The 18,498-nt window shown below is 38.1% G+C and overlaps 1 protein-coding gene across 2 annotated transcripts; it reads left to right on the top strand.

Annotated features, from left to right (window-relative positions):
* The first annotated feature begins 12,500 nt into the window (after window positions 1-12,500).
* LOC104211136 (2-phytyl-1,4-beta-naphthoquinone methyltransferase, chloroplastic) lies at window positions 12,501-18,215 on the top strand. Of its 2 annotated transcripts, none has more exons than XM_009760142.2 (7): window positions 12,501-12,684; window positions 12,783-12,847; window positions 13,757-13,847; window positions 15,266-15,354; window positions 15,599-15,794; window positions 16,638-16,737; window positions 17,778-18,215. In XM_009760142.2, the coding sequence occupies exons 1-7, from the start codon at window positions 12,565-12,567 to the stop codon at window positions 17,876-17,878; spliced, it is 762 nt and encodes a 253-aa protein (XP_009758444.1). In that variant the 5' UTR covers window positions 12,501-12,564; the 3' UTR covers window positions 17,879-18,215. The 2 variants fall into 2 exon arrangements, with proteins under 2 accessions (XP_009758444.1, XP_009758445.1); XM_009760143.2 differs by having other exon boundaries at window positions 12,513-12,644.
* The last annotated feature ends 283 nt before the right edge of the window (window positions 18,216-18,498 follow it).

Below are 18,498 nucleotides of genomic sequence, written 5' to 3'. Positions count from 1 at the left end.
ACAAAGAAATGCCTATATCACTTCTATGACTGAATGATGTAGGTACCACCCTTTGTGCACTGTTTGTTGGCTTCTCTTTGTTGGGGTTCTGTGGCATAAGAAGTACCTCCTATTCTGTAGCTTGTTCACTCGTCTTTGCCTTACCCTTTTCGCCCTGATCCAGTTCAACCACTACTTCAGTAAGTTTTGCTGGTTCATCTACCTCTAGTGGAATTGGTGTGGCTGGCGTAGTCTCTTTGCTCGCTGTTGCCATTTCCTGCTCTTTGTCTAAATCTCTCCCATTCCGGAGACTTACTGCTATCAGTTGATTCGGGTTTTGCTCTTTGGGGTTGATATTTGTGTCCGCTGGCAATGTTCCCTGGGGGTGGTTGTTTAAAGCCATAAACAACTGCCCCAACTGAGTTTCAATGTTCTTTATAGCTGAATCATGCACTGCCAACTTTTCCTGCATCTTACCATTTGTCCGAATGAGTTGTTGAAGCATACCCCTAATCTCTACCATGTTGTTATCTTATTGCTGAGGAGGTGGCTGATATATCAACTGTTGTTGGTTCTGCTGTGGATAACCCTGCTGTCTCTGGTATGGCACCACTTTGCCTTGAGGTTGCAGACCTCCAGGCTATTGCATGTTTGGCCTGTATTGCTGATATGGTGTCGGTCTTCACTGTTGTCCTCCTGGTCTCTAACCCCCAAAGTTGTTGACATAATTCATATCTTCTCTTACCCCTTGATTGTCACCTTCTCCACTCCATGAGCATACATAAGACTGATTAATACTGGGTGTACACAGTCCTCCATTTGTTGTGTCAATAATATGCACCTGTTTCGTACCCATCTCATCAATCTTATTTGTCAATATACTCATCTGAGTCAGGAGTGTGGCCATGTTCTCTGCATGCGAATTATTTGGGCCAAGAGGAACGGAATGCATTATGGGTGCTAGTGTTGTACCTCTAGTCATCCACCCCAAATTTTGGGACATCTTGTCAAGAAGGACTTTGCACTTAGTGAATGTCTTACTCAAAAATGCACCTCCAGCCGAAGCATCCACATTGGCCTTTAAATTGTCAGCTAACCCCATGTAGAACCTCTGCCCGAGCATTTGATCCGGAATAATGGTGAGGACACTTCACTAGCATCCTTTTGAACCTTTCCCAAGTTTCCTGCAAGGTCTCAGTCGGCTACTGTTTGTACTGCAATATTTCATCAATCTGCCTTGCAGTTTTGTTGGGCGGGTAGAACTTATTCAGGAACTGCTTGACTAATTCCTTCCAGGTGACAATGGAATTGATTAGGAGCGAATTCGGCCAAGTCTGAGCTTCCCCAGTCACAGAGAACGGAAACAATAATAGCTTGATAACTTCGGGTCGGCTGCTTTTGGGTCACACAAATCGACAGAAAATTTTTCAAGTGTTTCTAAGGGTTTTCAATATGTGACCCGAAGAACAATCCCTTATTTTGCAGAAGGTGCAGCATGTTGTTGGTCATCTGGAATGTCTCTCCTTGAATTGGGGGCACAACAATGACGGTAGCCAGGTTGTTAGTTGTAGGTTGTGCCCAATCATAAAGTGCAACTTCTTGAACAAGAGGTGCCACTATTCCAACATTTGGGGGCGCTGGCGCATCCCCGACATTTCTATTGATGTTTTCTGTGACACCCATATCAAATTCGAGATGGTATGGATGTTGTGATTGGTGGATCCTCTTGTTGGCACGATTCAATGCCCTAAATGTTTTCTTGGGGTCTAAGAGTCCTTCAAGCAGTTCTCCAGTCCTCAAAGAGTTTCTAGGCATACACCTGAAGTTCACAAGAGTTCAAACGTGAGAATTTCAGTAAAAAGAAGTTGTTTAACTCCTTCAAAAATTGATTTACTAATAATTCTAACACTACTTCTAATAAATACACCGTTAGTCCCCGACAATGACGCCAAAATTTGATCACGCCCAACTATGTCTTCTAAAAGACAAAGCAGTCGTTGCAAATATAATCCGGTTTTAAGTCCGGAGTCGAATCCTCATGGAACTAACCTATCTATTACAACTTTTTGGCAATGCTATTATCAAATCAACCACTTTCTAGATGTAAGATTTTGATCAATAAAGATTTGGTTTGCGTTTAACTACTTCAAATAATAGTAAAATAACAATAAGCTTAAGCAAAGATAATTCAATGGTAAAAGGTCTAAGGCAGTGATGTCCCCAATTGCTAGTTTTAGATCTCGACTCTTTCGCTATAATCTTGCCATAATATTCTATGAGGATTAAGAGCAATGGGTTATCGTAATTATCTCTCGATCAACTACAATAATTTACTAGAGTATTCTCTTGAACTACTCTAGCTGACAATATGTACAACTCTAAATTATCCCACCAAAGTTTCGTTATCTCTAAACCCACTTTTAAGTTCAAGTAATAAATCTCTTCAATTACCCAAAAGTGATGTTGTTCAACATCAATCTAACCCAATATTCTTTCTCAAGTAATAAGAGGTAACTAGACACGATTAATCAAGAGCCCATTCAATTAATCACCATACAAAACATAGTAGAACAATCATATAATAAATCAGGCTCGATTTTAACAAGTTGAGTCAAAACTTCAACCAACAATTGAGTTCATCAACCCTAGATAATTGTTTAGATACTCATAATAAAATAAAAGAAAACTACTAAATTGTTCATAATGTAAGATTGCGAGAAAATAAAAGGAGATAGAAAAATTCTAATATTTTGTTGATCTTCTCACACTTGTTCTTGCCTCCATTAACGTCTAAAAAATAGCTTAGCTCTATTGTGGGCGAGCTTCTAAAGTTTAATAAGGGTTTGGAACAAGTTTTCCCGATTTTGCACTTTGGTCCCTCAATTTTTTGGTGAATGAACAGTTCACCGCGGTCACGGCAGAACCGCGGTGAACGCTAAACATTCTGCCTCGCCACTTGATCTGCCGCGGTTCCACCGCGACCGCGGTGGATTTCATTCAGCCCATTTTCGCTATTTCATGCTCGGGTACTTCTTGATTGGGCGTTTCTTCACATTATTGACTTCAAAATACTCTTTAGTGCTTCCTCACTTAGATTATTCCCTGCGAAGCAAAAGAACACCAATTAGAGCATTTTGTTATCAATTTGCCTATAAAACCACAGTAAAGTATGGTAATATTGAGGTGTAAATATCATCTATATAGCCTAATATCAAGAAACTTTATGCAAAATTCTCCAAGTGTGAGTTTTGGCTCAGTTCAGTGGCTTTCTTTGGGCACGTGGTGTCCAGTGAGGGTATTCAGGTTGATCCGAAGAAGATAGAGGTGGTTCAAAGTTGGCCCAGACCATCCTCAGTCATAAAGATTTGTAGCTTTCTTAGTTTGGCGGCTTATTATGGCTAGTTTGTTCAGGAATTTTCATTCATCGCATCGCCCTTGACCAAGTTGACTTAGAAGGGTGCTTCATTTGTATGGTTGGATGAGTGTGAGGAGAGATTTCAGAAGCTCAAGACTGCCTTGACCACAACCCCAGTGTTAGTTTTGCCATCAGCTTCAGGTTCATATACCATGTATTGTGATACTTCGAGAGTTGGTATTGGTTGTGTGTTGATGCAGGAGGGTAGAGTTATTGCTTAAGCTTCTCGTCAATTGAAGCCCATGAGAAGAACTACCCCGTTCATGATTTGGAGTTGGCTGCCATAGTTCACGCGTTGAAGATTTGGATGCATTACTTGTATAGTGTGTCTTGTGAGGTGTTTACTGATCATCGTAGTCTCCAACACTTGTTCAAGCAAAAGGATCTTAATTTGAGGCAGCGGAGGTGGTTAGAGGTGCTAAAGGATTATGATATCACTATATTGTACCATCCGGAAAAGGCCAATGTGGTGGCCGATGTTTTGAGCCGAAAAGCGGTGAGTATGGGGAGTTTGGCATATATTCTAGTTGGGGAGAGACTTCTTGCAGTTGATGTTCAGGCCTTGGAAAATCAGTTCGTGAGGTTAGATATTTCGGAGCCCAGTCGGGTATTGGCTTGTGTGGTTTCTCGATCTTCCTTATATGATCATATCAGAGAGCGCCAATATGATGATCCGCATTTGCTTGTCCTTAAGGACAGATTTCAACATGATGATGCCAGAGATGTGACCATTAGTGATGATGGGGTATTGAGGATGCTGGGCCGGATTTGTGTGCCCAATGTAGATGGGCTTCGGGAGTTAATTCTGGAGGAGGCCCATTGCTCGCGGTATTCCATTCATCCGGGTGTCGCAAAGATGTATCAGGATTTGAGGTAGCATTATTGGTGGAGGAGAATGAAGAAAGATATTGTGGGATTTGTGGCTTGGTGTCTCAATTGTCAGCAAGTGAAATATGAGCCTCGGAGACCGAGTGGCTTGCTTCAACGGATGGATATTCCAGAGTGTAAGTGGGAGCGGATCATCATGGACTTTGTAGTTGGGCTCCTACGGACTTTGAAGAAGTTCTATACTATTTGGGTGATTGTGGATCGGCTGACTAAGTCCACGCACTTTATTCCTGTGTGTACTACCTATTCTTCAGAGCGGTTGGCAGAGATCTATATCCGAGAGATTGTTCGTTTGCATAGTATCCCAGTTTCCATCATTACATATAGGGGCACTCAGTTTACGTTGCAGTTTTGGAAGTCTGTGCAGCGGGAGTTGGGTACTCAGGTGGAGTTGAGCATAGCTTTTCACCCTCAGACGGATGGGCAGTCTGAGCGCACTATTCAGATATTAGAAGACATGTTGCGTGCTTGTGTTATTGATTTTGGAGGGTCGTGGGATCAGTTTCTACCGCTTACAGAGTTTTCTTATAACAACAACTACCAGTCGAGTATTCAGATGGCTCCATATGAGGCTTAGTATGGGAGGCGGTGTAGATCTCCAGTTGGTTGGTTTGAGCCGGGTGAGGCTAGGCTATTGGGGACAGACTTGGTGCAGGATGCTTTAGAAAAGGTGAAGGTAATTCAGGATAGGCTTCGTATAGCGCAGTCGAGGCAAAAGAGTTATGCTGATAGGAAGGTTCGGGATGTGTTCTACATGGTTGGCAAAAAGGTTCTGTTGAAGGTTTCGCCCATGAAGGGTGTTATGAGATTTGGGAAGAAAGGTAAATTGAGTCCTAGGTTTATTAGGCCTTTTGAGGTGCTTCGGAGGATTGGGGAGGTGGCTTATAAGCTTGCTTTGCCACCCAACTTGTCGAATGTGCATCCGGTATTTCATGTTTCTATGCTACGGAAGTATATTAGGGATCCGACTCATGTTCTAGATTTTAGAACGTTTCAGTTGAATGGTGATTTGACCTATGATGTGGAGCCAACAACTATATTTTGTAGCGTCGGGTTTGAAAGTTGAGGTCAAAGGATATAACTTCAGTGAAAGTGAAGTGGAGAGGTCGGTCCGTGGACGAGGCTACCTGGGAGACCGAGAGGGAGATGCGGAGCACATATCCTTACCTTTTTGAGGCTTCAGGTATGTTTCTTGCTTCATTCGAGGACGAACGTTTGTTTAAGTTGGGGAGAATGTGATGACCTGGCCAGTCGTCTCATGAGTTACTGCTCCGTTTTTCCCATTTCTGCTTCTTATTGCTTTGTCTATCGGTTCCATATGTGATCAGGTTGGTTGGCTTTGGTTCGAAAAGGATTTGGTAAGTTTGAGACACTTAGTCTCTTTTGAGGAAGCTTAAGTTGGAAAAAGTCAATCGGATGTTGACTTATATGTTAGAGGGCTCGGATGTAAGTTCCGATGGTTCGGTTATCTTCGATAGGTGATTTGGGACTTAAGAGCGTGATCGGAATGAGTTTTGGAGGTCCGGAGTAGATTTAGGCTTGAATTGGCGAAATTGGATTTTTGGGGATTTCCGGTTGATAGGTGGGATTTTGATATAGGGGTCAGAATGGAATTTCGAGAGTTGCAATAGTTCCATTGTGTAATTTGGGACGTGTCTGCAAAATTCAGGTCATTCGGACGTGGTTTGGTTGGTTTTTTTTTATCAAAAGCGTAATTTAGAAGATCTTGAAATTCTTAGACTTGAATCCGATGCAAATTTGGTGTTTTGATGTTGTTTTGAGCGTTCCGAAGATTAGAAACAAGTTTGAATGAGGTTTTGAAATATGTTGGTATGTTTTGTTGAGGTCCCGGGGGCCTCGAGTGAGTTTCGGGTGGTCAATCAGACCATTTCATGATGTTTGGAATTGCAGAAAACTGTTGTGTGTTGCAGAGGATTTAGACCTTCGCGTTCGCGAGTGGGTCCTCGCGTTCGCAAAGGGTCAGTTGGTGAAGGATGGGATTTAAGCCTTCGCGTTCACGAGGAAAGTTCCGCGTTCGCGAAGGGCTGAGTGTTTGGTCATCGCGTTCGCATGAAGGGGACCGCGTTCGCGTAGAGGAATTGGGCAGCTGAGCTTCAGGGTATTTTATTCTTCACGTTCGCGAGAGAGGTAACGCGATCATGAAGGGTTAATTTTTGGTCAAAGTTGGATTGTGCTTCGCGAAAGCGAGGCGTTGACTGCGTTCGCGAAGAAGGATTTCAGAGCTGGACAAAATGTTTAAATAGTCGTCTTGTTCGCGATTTTGGGGTTTATTTTCACCATTGTTGAGCGTTTTTGGAGATTTTTGAAGAGGATTGAAGAGGGATTCAAGGGGAATAACTTAGAGGTAAGATTCATGGACTTATAACTCGATTCTAATGTAAAATCTACCTAATTAATCATGGAAATTAAGCCTAAAATTGAAGAACTAGGGCTTGAAATTGGAGACCTAGAATTTGGGATTTGAGGGATCATTTGTGGTTGGATTTTGATGTTTTTCGTATGAATGAACTCGAGGAGTGATAAGAAATCCATTGATGTGAATTTTATCGAAATCCGAGACGTGGGCCCGGGGGGTTGGATTTTGGTAATTTCGAGATTTATGTTGTAAATTGATTATTTTTGCCTGGGCTTTGTTCCCTTAGCATATTTTGACGTCGTAATTATGATTTTGGATAGATTCGACGCGAGTGAAGGCCGATTCGAGGGGCAAAGGCGTCGCGGGCTAGAGTTTGGACCGGATTGAGGTGAGTAATCATTGTAAATGATATGCTAAGGGTATGAAACCCCGGATTGCACATCTCTGTGCTATACTGAGGTGATGCACACGCTAGATGACGAGCGTGGGGTCGTGCACTATTGGGGATTGTGACTTAGTCCGTCCCGAATGACTGTTTTACTGCGTATTTGACTGAAAACTATTTGTTATCATCATGTTTTGGGCTGAATGCCATATTTGGGCCTCGTGCCAACTATTTGAACCCTTAGGGGATTTTTATTGATATTTCCTCACTGTTTTGACTTTGTACTTGAACTCAGTCATACTATATTCTACTGTTTTTCATAACTCAGCATGTTTACTCCGCTTTAACACTTAAATGATACTTTAAATGATATTTTGGGCTGAGCACTATGTTTACTGTTGCCCGAGTGGCTGTGAGATTTTGACTTAGCAAGGTCGAGGGCCTATGTTGTGAGGAAACACTGATTATGATTATGAGGCCGAGGGCTTGAGATTTATATGCCACGAGATGGATTGTTGATATGAGGCTGAAGTCCTAGTGATGATGCCATGAGATGGCTTGATATTGCGCTTGGGCCGTAAGGGGCCCCTCCAGGAGTCTGCACACCCCCAGTGAGCGCGGGTACCCATTGTGATGTGAGAGATAGCCCGAGGGGCTGTGTTGTTCTATGATATTGCCCGAGGGGCAATCCTTTATGTGTTTATCTTTCTTATTGCCTGTCATTTATCTACTTAATTGTTAAAAAGACATTTCATGAAGTTTAAACTGAACTAAATGACTTTACATATCTTCACTGATTTACTATTTCTACTGGTTTTACTGCTTCATTATAGCCTGTAATGTGCCTTACGTGTTTTCATATCTCTCAGTCATTTATTTATGATTATTACTCACTGAGTTGGAGTACTCACTTTACTCCCTATACCCCGTGTGCATATTCAGGCGTTGCTGATCCTGCTAGCGCAAGTTGAGAGCTCCCGGCAGACTTCAGAGTCCACGAAGTAGCTGCTTGGCGTCCGCAGTCCCGTGTTTTCCCCCTTTTATCTCATTTCTATATCTTTATCAGTTATTCTGTAATGGTTTAGTAGGCATTTTAGACTTGTAGTGTATTGATAGATGCTCATGAATAGTGACACCCCGATATCGGGCTGTGTTGGGTTGTATTCCGCAAATTATTTTGTACTGTCACTGCTTACTTTTGGATTTATATCATGTTTAAGACTAAATGCTTATTGTTTAATTGCTTAAAACTGAATCGGAAATGTGTCGACTGGCCTTGTCTTCACGAGAGACGCCATCACGACCGGGTCCGGGTTTAGGGTCGTGACATACAGTCTTCACTTTATATGCAGATCCAGGTACTTTCAGATGTGGTGATTGCTAGAGTCTGCACCGATTCCTGCTTGTGGAGACTACGAGCTAGCTACTATGTTTTTCGCAGTCCTTGAAGTTCTCTTTAGTTTATCTTGTTTATCATTGTTCTACCATTCAGACAGTTTTTGTTTTGAGAATTGACTATGTATTACGAGATTTTGTAGTGCTCATATACTCGTTGACACTAGATCATGAGATGGTTGTAGCTACATTATTGTTGTCATTTCAGATAATTTATGATTATCCCGCTATTGAGATTTATATAGTTCCATTATTATGATTATTGCTATTGTAAAAGTTTTGGCTTTCCTAGCAAGCAGTGTAGGCATCGTCACGGCTCCGGTGAGAGTTTGGGTCTTGACATTTCATCTTGAAAAGTACATATTGCCTAGTGAGCATGTCAATCTTTGACTAATTGACTTGGGATGTACTTTCATGAGCATACTGTAAGGCATCACATATTGATTTAGCATCACTACATGCTGAGATTCAATTGTACTCATCTAGTGTAATGCCACATATTAAGATCTTTTTGGCTTTTACATTGTTTTGAATTTGCTTAATATCTTATTCAGAATACTTGTCTCCTGGATTAGGTCCAGTAGGGGTCCTTTGTCACTAGTCATCATAGGAATATTAGGTAGGGGTGGGCATGAGGTATTTCGGTTTTGTATTTTAAGAATTTCGGTTCGGTATTTCGATATTCGGTTTATTAATTGTATATATCAAATACTGTACCAAAGTATTTCGGTACGACTTTGGTACGGTTCGGTATTTTTTATTTTGGTTCGGTACGATTTTGATTTAATACATATTCACCATAATAACTGGTGTGATTCTCCTTGACAATGGTATAGATGGTCAAAAATTGTGCAATATCTACCAGCAAGAACATATAATAAAATCAAGATTACTGGAGAACAAGGGTGCAGAAACAAGCTAGGCATTTGAAGACTGACTCTAATAGTGCAGCATTTCAACGCATGATTCGCCATCTCTGGATACCTCGGCTTCTTCAGAAGATACAAGGCTCATCCTCTGCTTTAATACAGAGCTCAATAGATATTCAGCCCTTCAAGATTTCACATTCGAACTCAATCATTTGATTCATAGTATGGTCCTCTAAATATCAATGGAACACATAACCCTTTAAGCTTCGGGAAAAATATCACCAGTAGCTGCAGTTCAAGTTCACGTTCTTTAGAATGTCCTGAAATTCCACCTCGTGAGATGGGTGATCCTGACTTAAATTCGTGATGGTTTTTTGAAATTCTTGTCTGCCTCTAACTCTAAGGGACTAAGCCTAAGGGTAAGGGATTAGGGAATTAGGGGTTTTGGACTTTTGGGGTGTGGGTTTAAGGTTATTGGGCTAAAAAATAAAAATAAAATTGGGCTTGGATTAAACTATTTCGGTATACCAAAATATCAAAAATCAATACCGTATACCATATTAAACTACCGAAATACCATAATTTCTGTACCGAAATAAATCGAAATACCGAAAAACTGAAACTGAAATACCAAATTAACTCGGTTCGGTTCGGAATATTTTTCGGATTTTATGCCCACCCCTAATCTTAGGGCCTTTTTCGACGATGTATCAAAATTCCAAGTCTTCTCCTTCTATTAAACAATGATGGCGTAACAGTTGGTTGTCCTTATTGAGCGTCTAGTGGTGCAACCATCTTGGATCCGTTCAAGATGTTAGCCTCTAATAAAAGAACATGCTCTAATACTAATTATTATTTAGCTTGCACCTACACACAAGATGGGGGAGGAAGATGAATTGTGTCTTACCCGATTTTTGCAAATCAAATAACTTAGTTCTTTGATATATCCAAGACAAACACAAACATCTAGTAAAATGCGAAATGCAAAGAACACATCGATTTACGTGGAAAGTCTCCTTGCTCAGGGGAGTAAAAATCATGATCTACCTTTTCAAAGAGCAATTTTAGGCTACAACTCAATAACCAATGAGACTAACTCTAGTACCCTACCCTTACTATCAACTCAAATTGCAGCGATCCCTTTCTAAACTAACTCTAGTCTAGAAAGTGACACAAAAATTTCAATATTTTTGTTCTAACCTATGATTATACTTCTCAACAGTAAATAGGTTATAATGCAAGAAAAATAGATTCAACCTAACAACTAAAGAACTAAGCAGCTTCATCTTTAGGAATAGGTTCTTTAGTTGAGCAGCTTGAATCTTTTGAGAGCACCTTCTTTCCATGATTGCTATTGCCAAGAGTAAATACTTAATTTTTGTAAATAGTATTGTTTTGAGCTATAGCAATATGTCTCTTTATATAGGTGTGAATGTGGCAAAAAATCTTCTCCAATTAATGCTTCAAAACCTAGAATATTTTGGTTAAGAAAAACCTCTCCTAATTTGATTTGGTTTCCCTATATGTTTTCACCTCATCAACTTTTTCCTTCCATGCAAGTTCATCCCTTATTTGTTGAAACCTTTTTAGAACATAGATTTCTCCAGTTAAGATCTTTTTTTATTGCACGTGAACTGACTTCCTTCTGGAATCCAACTTGCACATGTATTTTCTCTTTCCACTTCTAGTCAACATTTTGCATCATCCTGCCATGAACCTGATTCTTTTGACATCTGCATATCATATATGTACACCAGTTTAGTAGCATAGTATCTTATTCATAAAATCTGTTCTTTCAATACAATTGATCCTAGTTTATCAATCATCAAAACACATCCATGCTAGAACATGCTCAACTCAACACATCTAACTAATCGGTAACCGTTTAGGTTAAAAGGCAAAAAGTTTATCTATGGTTAAACTTAATATTTTTCCTATTGGTCGGATGAAATTAATTAGGTAGCAAGAATGTAAATTCACATAAGAAAGGTTCGTCTATTGGAATGGTTAAGATCATATCGTTGATAAGTCGTAACTCAATGGACCACACCAGAAAACTTAAACCTGCACAAGTTACATAAAAGTTAAGGACCGACTCTTTTCAAGGTTAGTTTGTAAATTTAACACTGAAGAAGCCTAGCAGGTATTTCAAAAAGAAATTTAAGAAAATAAAGAAAAATCTAATGGGACATGTAGACGTGGGTCAAAATACAATGCACTTCGAGGCAGGGCGGGATAGGTTGAGATTTTACGGGTTAAAATAGAATGTGCACCACCCCGCACCGCTTGTCATCCCCATATGATAGTAGTATACATCGTAAGTAGTTCTAGTTATGTTGGATTTAAAATTATTTTATCGATTTCTAATTTGTCATATAATAATACTTCTTTTTCCAATTATAGGTGTCATAATTTCTTTATAGTTTGTCAAACAAAAATATTTTTTCTATTTAAATTTTTTATTTTATTTTAACAATTCTGCCAAGACAGTTGTATCAAAGGTAGCTTCCCAGTTTGAGCATGACAATTACAAGCAGATACTCAAGGGTATAACATGAAGGGTAAAATTCTTGCCTTAGTGGGGTATGGTAGTGGAAAAACAACCTTGTTAAAGATATTGGGCGGAAGATTAGAGAGATAATTTATTATTATATAAATGTTTGTATCTTTTTTTATACCACAAATTTTAGTTCTTTATATAATTTTGCAACTAGTCAAATAACGTCACACTAAGGGGTCATTTGGTACGAGGTATAAGGGTGGTATAAAAATTTAATATCACCTTAATACTCTGTTTCGTTAGCAAACCAGGTATAAGTTATTTCAATGTTAATTTTAACACCGGAATAACTTATACCTTATAGAAGGTGGGGTAATTAGCATTGGTATAAATTATACCTTCTTCTTAGAAATTATGTAATTGTCATTCTTAATACAACATACCAAATAATGAATAAATAACAATCCTAGCATAACTTATCCCAATATAACTTATACTGACATAACTTATACCGGTATAAATTCTTTTCCAACCAAACGACCCCTAATTTTTTCTACCCTTCCTCAAGGTCTTCTTTTTTGCTTAGCACTTGAACAAAAGTAATTGATTTCAATTTACTTGGAGTCATTTATCATTTCATGGGTTCAAATTGAGAAATTTACAATAGTGAGGGACCAAACTGACATTATCCTTTAAAGACGAAGAAGTCATCATCAGATTCTCGGAGGAAGAGCTTCAGCTAACAAAGGAGTAACAATGGCTTCCCTTCACCTTGCTATTCCTTCACTTCCCGGACCCACACGCCAATCGACAATTCGGTGTTCCGGTGAACAACGGCAAGCACTTTTTAACCGCATTGCCCCTGTTTATGATAACGTGCGCACCACCTCTGCTGCTGCACTAAAAAGAATCTCCATTCACTATTCAAATTGTCACTTCTTATGTTTACTGTGTGCACATTTTCATGTTTGCAGTTGAATGATCTCCTGAGCTTAGGTCAACACCGTATATGGAAAAGAATGGCCGTTTCTTGGACCGGGTAAAATTTCTTCCTCCTTCCGTCCCGTCCTAATTTGTGTGACAGTTGTTTGCTTGTGCACGAAGTTTGAAAAAATATACCTTTGAAATAATTGTGACAGTTGTTTGCTGCCTATTTTATTTGACACTGTTACCATTTCTCATATGACACTGGAGTCCAAATCTTCTCTTTGAACATATTTTTAATATATTTTGCAAATATTTAATTAAATAAAGAGTTAATATGTAAATTAGAAAATTAAGGAATGTGTCCCAGTTTAGACTGTTATTGGATAATTTGACCTGTTACATTGAAACCCTTCATATTTTTGGAATTTAGGAAAAAATGGAAGTTTAGTTGCCCTTCTTTGGGTAAAGCCTAATGCAGATCCATGATTTAAGCAGTATGCATTCCACCGTTAAAGTTCTTAGCTCTGAACTTATTTTACTTTTAAAATTAACCGTTCAGTTGTTGAAATCTTAGTGAGTTTTCACATATATATCCATCCTCGGCATTGGAAATACTGGGTTCGGATGAACCCATAGCCGAAGAGCTGCATCTGTCACTAGGTAAAGCATGAGATGCTTGTGCTTTGTAAATAAATTGAGAATGGTTAACATTGAAATAAAGTACTTAACTATTTTTTGGAAAGTGAAAACATGCTGGACATCAGGAATGTGTTTAAGTTATCCTGCTAATAGAGTAACTAATCCATGTGCACTATATTACTATACTTGGCTATTAAATGAACGAAAATCTTACCCTGTTAGTGCATATTATTTAAATTCATTTTAAAGGGAAGAATGACAGGACACGGGAAAGAGGGAGTAGAAATTTCAGATTTTTACCTCTGTTCTTAGGCATATAATTCTTGAATTTGAACTACATTTATGTTCTAGTTAAGCTGGAACATTCGAGATTGTATTGCAGAGCTAAAGATGGGGACAATGTACTGGATGTGTGTTGTGGAAGTGGGGATTTGACATTTCTTTTATCTGAAAGAGTTGGATCCTATGGCAAGGTCTCCGTTTCTTTCCTTCTGCTATCTCTGGTTTAGTTTTATTCCTTTTTATTTTTATTTTTTATGTAACATTGCGGTTTTGCTGGTTATTATGCACCATTTCTGAAGAAACTCAATTCTTCCATTGACCATTCTGAGAAATTCAGTAAGCTGATCCTGTGGAATTTCCAAATGTCAAGACATATTTATCTTTCCTTTGTTTTGTGGTAAATGAAAGCAATAAGAAAAATAGGAAAGAAAAGAAATGAATTACTGTGGCATTGAACTATCATGCGGAGATAAGAAGTAAGGAAAGATAACATTCTTACAAGGAAGAGAAAAAACTTGTGCCTTCATTCCTAGTTCCTTTCAAAAGGTTTCCATTTCTCCTCCTTGTCTAAAAAGTACTTATCTGTCATACTAAATGCAACTTCCCTGGGTGCCTCGTTAACTGTTTTATAGTGACCTGTTGTTGTGTTATGAGAATCAGAAATTCACTCTTTATCTCTGTTCAGTCAATTTTTTTTTTTTTTTTTTGCTAATCGACATCCTTCATAACTCGGCAAATTCCTGTGTTGCTTGATGCATCTTCCAGTTCCTGCCTATCTGTTTCTGCTTAATGAAAAACCTCGTTGAAGAAATCATGGCTCCTATGACTAAGTAAAGGAGACCATCTCTATGGCTTAAGTTTTATAGCTCCTTAGTACTCACCGAAAGGGAAAAACAAAAATTTCTTGAATGACCTTGAACCTGGTAAGATATTGTCACTTCTAGTTTGTCTCTAAGTCTTCATTTTAGGTTCATTTTGTGAACTGTGTTTTACCTCTTCTCCTCTAGTGAGCATCTAGATAATAACATCATTTAGCAGTTTTCAAGTTCCCTCGTCTAATGTTTCCTGTTTTACTACTTCCAAATCTCAACTTATCCTGTCCTGCATTATCACTCAACTTTCTGAATGCCAGATTTGTTTCAATATGTGAAGTTCTTCTATAAATCTTAGCCAGTTAGTTGTACTCAGATCTCAGGGTTTTGTTTCATGATATTTCCTATGTCAATTTCTAGCCTGATGATTAATGTTTCTTTTTGTTGTCCTTCCTTGTTCTTCATGTTTTTGGGTCTTTCGGTTGCTAATGGCTATTGTTTTCATTTGAGTTGGCTCCCAAACAAACGAAAGCTGCACTTTTCGCATATTTAAATGTTCCATTTTTTTTATTTATTTCAGAAATGTAACAAAAAACTGCTCACAGCAGAGCGGCATGATTCTTATGTCGCTAAAATATGTATCTTCTCAGTTATTTGACTATATTTTGCGTACTTTAAATCCAGATTAATTTTTGCAATGTAAGTGGATTACTTGATGAAGGGTAGCCTAGGCTAGTTATCTTAATTCATGAATTTTCTGATGTCAAATCTCACTGAACTGGCCTTTTCCCTTGCAGGCGGTTGGTCTTGATTTCTCAAAGGAACAATTATTAACCGCTTCGACTCGGCAGAAATTACGTTCAAAGACATGTTACAAGAACATTAAGTGAGCATTGGTAATTAAACTGTCAATTTATTCAAACAAATTATGTTTGGAAGGTTATTTGCCAACAAAATGTTAGCAAAATCTGCTTTTAAAAATAAAATTTAGTCAAGTTCCAAAATGTTTTCACACTACTTTTACCAGTTACATGTGCATTATCTTCTGTACTCTTACCTTCTTACTCCTTCCAGTTAGCTTTTCATGTTCCCTTAGTCATTGTGAAGTATTAATGCATATGATAATGAAGGTGGATGGAAGGCAATGCACTTGATTTACCCTTTCCTGACTCCTCCTTTGATGCCGTTACAATTGGCTATGGATTACGAAATGTGATTGATAGACATAAAGCTATGACAGAGATACGTCGAGTCTTAAAACCAGGCTCAACAGTATCTGTTCTTGACTTCAATAAAAGCATCAACCCCTTGAGCACCACAATTCAGGTATTTGTTGGCAGGTTAATCCATTCTTTTCGCATCAACCCAAATTTTTTATTTTATTATATTTATTATTTTTTCTTAATCACCCAAAAATCTGTAAAGTAAGTTATTGGTTTCATTATCTTTTGCTTTATCTGATGTAAAACTTTCTATGCTTTTAAGGGATCATTGCAGTTCCATCTGAACAATTGAAATAATGATGGGCATTAACCATTTCTGAAACACTTGTTTGCAAATTAGGAAATTCAGTGGGACCTCCTTGGCTTTTTAAGAATGTAGTCAGTGCATACCTTTTTGGCCCTTATACAGAACATATTGTTACTTAGCAAAAATGATGACAACAATGGAAACAGAGTAGACTCTTGAAGCTTATCCTGTTCTTTTAGGGTGCAGGAAAAGCGGGAGCAGGGGAATGGGAAGGGGAAGGGGAAGGAGAAGGGGGAATTTGCTTTATGAGAATTCAGAAGGATATAGAAGGGAAATAGAGATCTTCAACCGTCATAAGTTGGACAATTTTAAGTGATTGAATATTTTGTGTAAGTATATAGCTCAAGATATTACCCCACATAATGCCAGTAAAATTGCTATATGCTGAAACTGCATCCATATACATTTTCGACTAGTTTTTCTGTAAAGGTGGGACCAATATTTTTTCACATGACAAAAAGCAAGCCACTTCCTATCCATCAGATGCCAGGGATTAATCTGTTATTCTGCATTATTGATAATTCCGTTATCTCTTTTACAGATTGTTATGTTTGCAAACTTCTTAATGTTTCTCCCGCTTCTCATGAGTAGTACTAGTAGCATAATAATATTTATCTAATTTTTTTGTGTTCTATTTAGGAGTTGATGATTGACAATATAGTTGTTCCAGTAGCAAGTGGTTATGGCCTACAAGATGAGTACAAATACTTGAAAAGCTCTATCAAGAACTTTCTGACAGGTCCGGTCCTTTCACCAATGTAGTTTAAGCAGTTTTCATTGGCTAACTTCTACTCTAAGGGGTCATTTGGTAGGATGCAGTAGATAAAATAATGCATGCATTAACTTTTGGTATTACTAATCCTTTGTTTGGTACACTTTTTTCAACCTATGTATTACTAATGCAAGTATTAGTTATATAACCTATTTGGTATTATCCTATGTATAACTAATACATAGCAAACCATGGTATTAACAATACCAAGGCTATTAATGGATGCATTAGCATGGTTAAAGACAAAATTATCCTTAAAGTCTCTTAAAGGTAAAGAATATGGAGGGCAGTTTTTGTAAACAACTAATTTTCTTAAAAATTATGCAATACATTTTAATTTTTAATACACCACACTAAATAGTGAATGAGAAATAATCTCTGCATAACTAATGCTTGCATTACTAACCCATGCATTACTAATTCCTGCATTATCAATATACTTTATTCAACACTATTCTTATACACCCTACCAAACGACCCCTAAGCAGTTCTGAAGCCTTCTGCATGCATAGTATTAAGATATGTTATGTAGATTTTGGATTTAGAAATAGAGTAACATGAGTAACCTCTTAGTCTTAAATAAGTTTAATTTGATGCACCCATCGGCCGTCGAAAAGAAAAACAACCTTTCTTCATCTATTCCTTATTTTCTTCTGGAAAAACATGTTATTCTATTAATTGGGTTGTATTTCTCAAATCTCTTCATGTCCAGTTTCATTTATCTCCCTTGCTTGATTACAAAACATACTGATTAGAACCGGAGACTCATTCTCTGGGAGAAAGATTGAGCTAAACATGATGCATTGAAGAAGAAAATAGAGGAATCACAACTTTCCAGCTATCACTATTGTAATGGTTAAATAAAAAATTAAAAAAGAAAAGAGTGCACACTGAAGTTGACATCAAATCTCTCCCTGGTGAAGCGAAAACGACTCTTAATTTAGTGAAATTGTTGTATTCTTTCCTGTTGTGATTTATTCATGTTAAAAGGATGATTTGTGATACAGGAAACGAGTTAGAGATGTTGGCTCTTGAAGTAGGATTTTCCACTGCCAAACATTTTGAGATAGGGTTCGGACTTATGGGCAATTTGGTAGCCATCCGATAGAATGATTTCAACTGCTTCATCTTCCTCCTGCCTTCAAAAGCGAGAAAAGATGCAGTAACAAGAGGAATGAGTGGTATTTTCACCAATAAATGTTTAAAACTTTTTATACGGATTTCAATCATGCCTATTAGTGTATTGAGTATTGCACCCCGACTGACTGAAGATGTGTGATATAATATACTTTTCACAACTATTTGTTGCCTGTCTCCTAGTCCTTTCCCCTCTCTATGCTATGAAAGATGCAGTAACAAGAGGATTGAGTGGTATTTTCACCAATAAATGTTTAAAACATTTTACATGGATTTCAATCATACATATTAGTGCATTGAGTATTGCATCCTGATTGACTGAAGATGTGTGATATAATATACTTTTCACCACTATTTGTTGCCCGTCTCCTAGTCCTTTCCCCTCTCTATGCTATGAAAGATGTAGTAACAAGAGGAATGAGTGGTATTTCACAAGTAAATGTTTATAACTTTTTACATGGATTTCAATCATGCCTATTAGTGCATTGAGTATTACACCCTGACTGACTGAATATGTGTGATATAATATACTTTTCACCACTATGTGTTGCCTGTCTCCTAGTCCTTTCCCCTCTCTATGCTATGAAAGAT

This window comes from Nicotiana sylvestris, chromosome 6 (genome assembly GCF_000393655.2).
Source record: "Nicotiana sylvestris chromosome 6, ASM39365v2, whole genome shotgun sequence".
Classification (NCBI taxonomy): Eukaryota; Viridiplantae; Streptophyta; class Magnoliopsida; order Solanales; family Solanaceae; genus Nicotiana; species Nicotiana sylvestris.
This window is presented reverse-complemented; position numbering and strand designations above follow the sequence as displayed.